The 8,789-nt window shown below is 44.7% G+C and overlaps 1 protein-coding gene across 1 annotated transcript; it reads right to left on the bottom strand.

The window, feature by feature from the left end:
* Window positions 1-1,438: 1,438 nt before the first annotated feature.
* On the bottom strand, window positions 1,439-7,113 carry LOC115155978 (ribosomal RNA processing protein 1 homolog B-like). Its single transcript, XM_029703127.1, is given in 13 exon segments — window positions 1,439-1,478; window positions 1,731-3,186; window positions 3,365-3,406; window positions 4,141-4,278; window positions 4,522-4,537; window positions 4,540-4,774; window positions 4,947-5,011; window positions 5,462-5,591; window positions 5,714-5,775; window positions 5,917-6,002; window positions 6,167-6,224; window positions 6,357-6,441; window positions 6,767-7,113. Coding segments are annotated over 12 exon segments (2,280 nt in total). The 5' UTR covers window positions 6,895-7,113; the 3' UTR covers window positions 1,439-1,478; window positions 1,731-1,951.
* Between the last annotated feature and the right edge of the window lie 1,676 nt (window positions 7,114-8,789).

Below are 8,789 nucleotides of genomic sequence, written 5' to 3'. Positions count from 1 at the left end.
ATAGCTGAATGTTTGATAGTATTCAACCTGTTTCATCCGATGAACTCATGAATTTAGAGTTGAATATTGTAGAACGGACAATCGATTTCCTGACGAACAGAACCTAGACAGAGCCTACAAGAGAAGGCTGAACAGCCTGGCTGGTCCCTACAATCCCCTAACCAGTACATGTTGTTCAACCCTTCTCTATACCGTGGACATAAATTATTACCACAGAAATTCTTGGTACAGCGGTACACCGTCTGACCTACATCATTGTATAAATCAACTCTTCTCCACTTATGGTTTAAAATCCACATCCCTGCCTGCCAATCCAAACGTTCTGCTTGCCAATCAAACTTCAATCCAAGTTGACAGATTGATAGCCTAGGTGTCAGTCCATTACTGATTTACCCAACTTGTCATGTCTTGCCAAACAGCCAAAACTTTTCTTGCAGAAGTCTATGAATAAACGAGTTTAGCTGCTCACCGAGTCAGACACTAAAAGGAGGGAGCGGTCTTTATTTGAACACTTGCTCACCCACAGAACAGCAAAAGATAGAAAATTAGAAATATTTCCACACCAAAAAAATAAGTGTATATCAATATCGCCCCAACGGAGGAATAACAGATTCTGTGGTGATTCAGTTCATAATTATATTTTCCAAGTGGACAAACAGTGGGGTGGGACTGAGGGGGGGGAAATGTCCTCAGTCTCACCAGTCTCCTCACTGACGACTAGAAAAAGTCAGCAGCGGTAGGGCGTTTGGGGGAGGCTTTCGGGGTGCTCTTGGTCTTCTTCTTGGTGATGTTGGTTAGAGAGGCCATTGGGGACTTCAGCACTCCGAACAGGGGTTTCTGCTGGGGGTCAAATGGCACTCTGGACGACCCCTCTGGACTCACCAGCAGGCTGCGATCCGTCTTCCTAAATTCTGGGAATCATAAACAGGCAAAAACAAATAGGAAAGTCTCCTCAAAACTATGGAACATTGAACTGTAAATAAATGGAGGACACAGAAGCTAGATTATCAATGAACCATTGAACACGGGACAACAAAGTATATACATTGGAAAATAAGAGGTCTTGTCCGTTGTATGAGTAAATAAGGTGCTATCCAGCCCCCTCATACCTGCAGTTTTGTTTTTGTTAAGTCTGAAGGTAACCTTCTTGGATTCAGATTTTGGAGTCTGACACTTCTGTGAAAGAAAAGTATGAAATGGGATTACACATTTGTGAACAGATGTTAACAAGGACAGATGGTGATGAAGTAACTTGATGTAATAATAGGCATCTTCTGTGTTGAACCAGTGTTTAGTACCTTCTTGCTGGACAGCGATGTGCTGGGGCTTCCCTTGGCTCTCTTGAAGAAGACGGGTGTAGAGATGGTGGCATGGTTCTGGAGCGTAATGAAGTCAGACTCCTCCCCTCCCTTAGCCTTCTTGAGCATCATCTTTTTTGTTTTCTTGGCGTTCACCGGTGTGGATGGCTCTTCGCTGTCCTGAGGAGAGAATGAAACAAAAAGCAATTTAACAAAAGTCAAAAATTTATAAAACGAGAAACCTGTTCAATGGCTACAAGCACATGGCTAACTAGGTCACATCTGCTACACTTAAGCTAACTAAAAGGTTATGCATTTAGGAACTAACTTTCAAACATTTGCGTATTTGATTGAGGGGGACATCCATCAAATGTGTCAGGCTGATTCAAACTGGGCCTAGGAAGTAAAGTCAAATGTGAACTTAAAACTCACGTTGACTCTAGCAGCCTCTGCCTCAGCCTCCAGCTCCTCAGCCTCGACCTCTATCACTACCGGGATCTTCCTCTTCTTCACGGGAGTCTCCAGGTCAACCTTTGTGGGCTCCTCCTCTGCCGTGGTGTCTGGCTCCTGCTCCTCAGATACCGGTGCTGCCTTCTTTTTCTTCTTCTTGAGGGGAGCTGGTGTGGAAACCTCTACCAGCTCCGCCTCAGCGTCTACAAGTGTACGGTTTGAGTCTGCCGCAGTCTTGATTTACCCTCGGCCTCCACGCTCTGTTCTTCAGCCTTGGCCGTCTTCTTTTTGAGCAGGATTGGTGTAGCGACTTCTGCTGGCACCGTCTCAGCGACTACAAGTATGACGTCCTCTTCAGTTTCTGGCTGCATTTCACCCTCGACCTCCACACTCTCCTCTTCACCCTCGACCGCCTTTAGTTTCTTCTTTTTCAGGAAAGTGGTGGCGATGTGGACGTCAGCTGGAGGCTCCTCAGCTGGAGTGGCCAGCGGTTTAGGGCCTGCTGGTGTCGTGTCTACTGGTGCTGAGTCTGTTTCAGCGACCTCTTCCTTTGTGCTCTCAGCACTCTGTTCAGCCTTCATCCTCCTAGTCTTCTTTAGTGGGGTGGCCATGATCTCTTCTACAGCATCTGGCTTCGTCTCAACCTCCTCCACGGTTGTCTGTTCCTCAGGCACCTGCTTGGTGCTCTTCCTCCTGCCCTTCCTCTTGGTTGTGCTGGTAGTAGCAGTCTCCGGGGCGCTCTCTGGCTCTGTAGCCCCCTCTCTGTCCTGGGTAGCAGGAGCAAGCTGGTCTTCTGTCTCCGTGGCTTTCACACTAGTCTCCGGCACATCTGTATTAGTCTCTGGTTCTGCTACCGCTTCCCCCTCCTCCTGTACAGGCGTTTTAGACTTCTTGGTCTTCTTTTTCTTTTTGGACGACGTGCTGTCTGGTACTGGTGTCTCGGATTGGGCCTTCTGTCCCATCTCCAAGGCCGATGATAGGCTTCCCACCACTACATCCTGTGGAGTTTCTGATTGGACCTCTGTCTCCACGGCAGTTACCTCGGTGGGATTATCAGTGACCTTCAAAGGAGAGGCATCCTCCTCCAGGATTGCCTCTAGCTTCTCCCCAACATCGGTGCGCTCGGCTGTGGTAGAGGTTTCCTTCTTTACCCCCTTCTCTCCGGCCTCTACAGAGTCTATTGTGGCAGAGAGCTCCGTCTTCGCTTCTGTAGGTGCTGCCTTCTTAGCGTCTGTCGTTTCGCTCTCTGTTGTAGTAGTTGTGTCCGCCTGAGCCTTCACTTCCAACTCCTCCGCCACCCTGTTCTGCTCATCACTCTTCACTTCTCCCATGCTCCTCTTTTTCCTCGTGGTGGTGTCACCGGGTGTCTTTGCTGGTTTGCCCTTGTCCGATGCTGCACGCTGGTCTGACTTCCCTGGTTTTGAGTCATTTTTCTTGCCTGAAGTAGAAAATATGGAGAGAGCAATGATGTAAGAACTACACTGAACACAAATATGAACATAACATGTAAAGTGTTGGTCCCATGTTTCATGAGCTGAAATAAAAAACACAGAAATGTTCCATATGCACGAAGTGCTTATTTCGCTCAGATTTTGTGCACAAATGTGTTTACATACCTGTTAGTGAGCATTTCTCCTTTGCCAAGATAATCCATCCACCTGACAGGTGTGGCATATCAGTAAACTGATTAAACAGCATGATCATTACACAGGTGCATCTTGTGCTGGGGACAATAAAAAGCCACTAAAATGTGCAGTTGTGTCACACAACGCCACAGATGTCTCAAATTGAGGGAGCATGCAATTGGCATGCTGACAGCAGGAATGTCCACCAAAGCTGTTGTCAGATAATTGAATGTTCATTTCTTTACCATAAGCCACCTCCCAATATCATTTTAGACAATTCGGCAGTACGCCCAGCCGGCCTCACAACCGCAGACCACGTGTAACCACGCCAGCCCAGGACCTCCACATCCAGCTTCTTTACCTGCAGGATCGTCTGAGACCAGCCATCCGGACAGCTGATGAAAGTGAGGAGTATTTAGGTCTGTAATAAAGCCCTTTTGTGGGGAAAAACTCATTCTGACTGGCTGGGCCTGGCTCCCCTGTGGGTGGGCCCGGCTCCAAGTGGGTGGGCCTATCCCAGGCCCACCAATGGCTGCGCCCCTGCCCAGTCATGTGAAATCCATAGATTAGGGCCCAATTTATTTATTTCCTTATATGAACTGTAACTCAGTAAAATTTTTGAAATTGTTGCGTGTTCCGTTCATATATTTTTGTTCAGTGTACATTCAATACTGGAAAAAATGATGAAGACGCTTAATATCTATGGCAATCACAGTAACAAAGACTTAAGGTGAAAGGTTAGTGTATAAATAGTGCGTTTGAGGTACCTTTACGTTTCTTGGGTGGTGAGCTCTCTTCCTCCTCCAGGGCCCTTCCCCTCTTCATCCTCTTTCTGCTGCCAAACATTTCATCGTCATCCTCATCCGTCGACACTTCCTCTGGGTACTCGTCCTGTGGGAAGACTCCTGAGAGAGCGAGAGGAAGACAAAAGGAAAAGAGCGACGTCAGCATCTTTGCACATCTATAATAGGGATACTCCGTGATTGAATAGTTATGACCATAAGGATTCCTACCGTCACAAAGGGAGGAGAGGACAAGACATAAAATATTGAATATCTGGACATTTTTAATTAGAGGCCTTGTATCATTAATAAGACAATTCCGTATATTGCAATGTAGACTTGTGGAAATCAAGCTGATTTCTCTACCAGTTAGTGCTCAGAATTTCAATGCCTACAGTTGGTCTGCTTTCCAGTGGTTTTCATGGGGGATTTCTTAGCAGCTTTTTTAGGAGGCTCCTTTTTCTCTTCCTCCTCTTCTTCAGAAGCCTGTCCCGAGTCAGACTCCTCAGACCCTCCACCTGTAGCATTCACCTCCTTCAGCAGGTCTTCAATGGCGAAGGGAGCCTGGTCCACGATGGCACTGAAGATGCTGCCGCAAATAGCCTTGAGCAGGATCCGACTGGGACAAAGGAAACAAGGGGAGGAGAAAAAGAGAAGGGGAACGCACAGAGTGGGTTAAAACAGTCAAAGGGTGATGGCCATTAATTTGAAGAGGGTCATATATAAAAGACAGTGGTATTACTCAAGTGGCTGTTGTCACCCCTCGCACAAAAGATCCCTGTAATACTCACTCTTTGGTTTTGGATGCTGTTTTGCAGAATGGGTCGATAAACGTCAGGTTCTGAGCCGCTGTGAGCTGCAATCACAACCAAAGCCCTAAATCATTAAACTGTGGTGGAACCAATTCTCAGCATGGAACTAGCTCACACACAATATGAATTCCTAAAACCCAACAAACCCTAACCATTATTATAACAGCCATATCGGTATCATACTTTAGTAATACCACGTCTCTACCTTCATAAGCTGATTTATTGATCGATTTATTACCTCACAATTATATTGCTAATTGTAGCTAATTATAGCCTTCCCTGTAGCTCAGTTGGTAGAGCATGGTGTTTGCAACACCAGGGTTGTGGGTTCGATTCCCACGGGGGGCCAGCACAGAAAAAAAAATGTATGATATGTATGAAAATGTATGCATTCACTACTGTAAGTCGCTCTGGATAAGAGCGTCTGCTAAATGACGTAAATGTAGCAGCAAAACTAAATCTCAATCAGCACTTACAGTAACCATAGGTTATACCTCAGCTGAGCCAACTGCAGCCAGCTCGGTCGTGTAGAGGTCCAGTATGTGAAACTGCAACCCACAAGGGGCTCCGCTGGTGCTGTGGAGGATCTGAGCAGTCAGGAGCTCCAGAAACCTGGTCACCACACTGTAGAAAGACAAAACAAGTTATTTGAACATCACAGGGAGGATGCGTGCAAAAGGCCTTAAAGGGACATTACAGTTCAAAATCGTAGTTTATCAGATGTTTAGGGTCAAAGAATCACCCACCTGGTCTCGCATTCTTTCCTCTTCATCATTTCAAAAGAGTTCCTGAACACGAAACGAACCAGCTGTCACAGAGAAAGACAAAGAGACAGGTAACGATGTCATTTCTTCATGTCTAAATTATTTTCAGTTTATTCTCCAACTATATGCGATGATTTATTGGGTAAGGAAAAGCTGCTAACATTTTGATGGATGAATATACTGACCTGGAAAAACGTATCCATGCGAAGCCTGTCAATGCCAGTCCATTCTCTTTTGATGGTCTGCAGGAAAGTCTCCAGAAACAGAAACACTACAAAAGGGATTAAAGAGTCAATGAAAAAAAATAATCTCAAATTGGAGTACACTCTGTACAGTGTGTGTCAAAATTCTCCGAAAATGTATTCACAGACCCATGGAAAATATTTTTTAAAAATGACAATGAATACATGGTACCATCTTTTTATGAAGACTTACTACTCTGGACGTTTTGAAAGCTATGCATCAGGCCAGATATCTGATTCGACAACTCCTCCTGTGGGCAAAATTCCTATTAATGAATCTTCTCTTGGACCCACAAATTGTCAAAGTTGCGTATCAACTCTAATGGTTTAACCTTTTTACATGAATTCACATAAGTTGGGTCAAAGCGTGGCACTGACGTTACCTGAAGAAGTGGCTTGTCCTGCATCCACAGGCAATAAAAGAGGCCCTTCCATAGTTTAAGTAACTCGTCGCCTGTGAAACCACCTAGAAAAAAAGGCAATCGGTGAAACAACTGGATAAATTACTAACGTCACTATAAAAGGAAGTTGGCAACTTTGTTGGTCGCATCGTTACTGGGCTTGTGCGACTTTTCTTTAACGTGTTCTACATCTTAAGACCTTCTGCATAATTGTTTGTGCTAACGACAAGTTAACTATTGTATTGTTAAACCGTGAAATTACGATGGTTTAACAAGCACAAACGAATCAAAGGGTTAGAAAACTGACAATACGAAGAGATGAGGCGGAATGCTACGTATCCCTTCCACTGTTATGTTAAAAGAGAAGTGCGTGGTCCAATTTCCCGGTAAGGTTGATTTTCTGTGACCTAACACTGATATATGTTCTTAGTTTCTTGATGGCCTTTGTCCGCATGGGCTTCTCGTTAGATGCCAATCTTTGAGCGAACTGGATCTCTGCTTCTTGTTGTATTGGCGCCATGTTCCCACTAATTCAAGTGGAAACACATTTCTCTGAGCTTTCCGCACGCGTTTTCCCTCGTCGCAGGATGATGACTTCACACTTAAAATAAATGGCCGCTATTCTGCATTTCATCACAAGGCGGCAATGTTCACTCAACTTTGACTTGTCATTTCTACCCTGGCAGAGTCCATGGAGGCTATTTATAATCACACCCAACCTTTTAATACTGAGAGAATTCCTCAGTGACATGCAAATCCCAGAACAGTAATTATGAGATAGACACTTAGGCTACTATAGTAACATCTTTATGATTGAAATAGACTGAACAAAAACATAAACGCAATTTCAAAGATTTTACAGTTCATATGAGGAAATCAGTCAATTGAAATCCATTAATAAGGCCCTAATCTATGGAATTTACATGACTGGGAATACAGATGTACATCTGTTGGTCACAGATACCTTTAAAAAATGGGCCGCACAATGGACCTCTGGATCGCATCACGGTATTTCTGTGCATTCAAATTGCCATAGATCAAATGCAGTTGTGTTCGTTGGCCGTAGCTTATGCCTACCCAAACCATAACCCCACCGCCACCATGGGGCACTCTTCACAATTTTGACATCAGCAAACCTAACATCAGCAAAGCGCTTGTTCACACAACGCCATACTCGTGGTCTGCGGTTATGAGGCCGGTTGGACATACTGCCAAATTCTCTAAAACCACGTTGGAGGCGGCTTATGGTGGAGAATTGAACATTCAATTATCTGGCAACAGCTCTGGTGGTGAGCTTTTGAGAACTGTGTTTTTCCCCTAATTGCATTTAATCTTATAGCATACTGCCGTGCATGCATTACTGCCCCTAACACGGAAGACACTGGGACACTGGGCCAATTGTACGTCGCCTCATGGTCCTCCCGGTCGTGGCTGGCTGCGACACAGAGGTATCGTACTTGAATATTGAAACAATATTGCAAACGTCGGAGCAAGTTTTATACAAATCTCCTCTGTTGAAAACGAAATGCTAGTCTAAAAGAAATGTGAGGTATTGTCTAAATGCTTTTTATAGTGGAGATCAAGTTCATAAAGTGCCTGGCTTGGTTGATGAGACAGTGGATTGCGCAGTCAGATGGAACAGAGTAAATCGGCTAAATCTATGACGTTAAAATGCCTGTGGTAACTTGTGGAATAGACGCCGGCAGGAATGCGGTTTTAACCAATCAGCATTCAGGATTAGACCCATCCGTTGTATAATTGGGCAATAAGGCCTGAGGAGGTGTGGTATATGGCCAATATACCATGGCTAAGGGCTGTTCTTAAGCACGAGGCAACGCGGAGTGCCTGGACACAGCCCTTAGCTGTGGTATATTGACCATATATCACAAACCCCCGAGGAGCCTTATTGCTATTATAAACTGGTTACCAATGTAATTAGAGCAGTAAAACTAAATGTTTTGTCATTCCTGTGGTATACGGTCTGATATACCACGGCTGTCAGCCAATCAGAATTCAGGACTCAAACCACAGTTTATTACAAGTTATAGCACACTTTTACTCACACCAAGGTAAACCTGATCATCATCAAAATCATCTGATTCGACATCTTTAGCTACTCGTTTCTCTGTGAAACATTCCTCTTAAGTAAAAATTAAACCAACGGACTGCTGCCTCTTCTGTTTACAATTGTCATGACAAGAGGGGTTCGTTTAATCTCTCCCGGACACCATTGTAGGCATGTTTTGCAATGGCTGAAAGTTGATTGCATATGATTTGGAACCGGGCTGCCTCCAGAGCTCGAGCCATGTGCCCCGTTCAAAGCCCAAGGCGAAGTCGGCTCAAAATAAAAGTGAGGTAATTAAGCATGTGTAGTAATTAGAAGGATTCAGTGGTGGTTGAATGTATCTCACCGGA

Source organism: Salmo trutta, chromosome 20, assembly GCF_901001165.1.
Source record: "Salmo trutta chromosome 20, fSalTru1.1, whole genome shotgun sequence".
NCBI classification, from domain to species: domain Eukaryota; kingdom Metazoa; phylum Chordata; class Actinopteri; order Salmoniformes; family Salmonidae; genus Salmo; species Salmo trutta.
The sequence above is the reverse complement of the archived record's forward strand: the minus strand, read 5'-3'. Positions and strand labels throughout refer to the sequence as shown.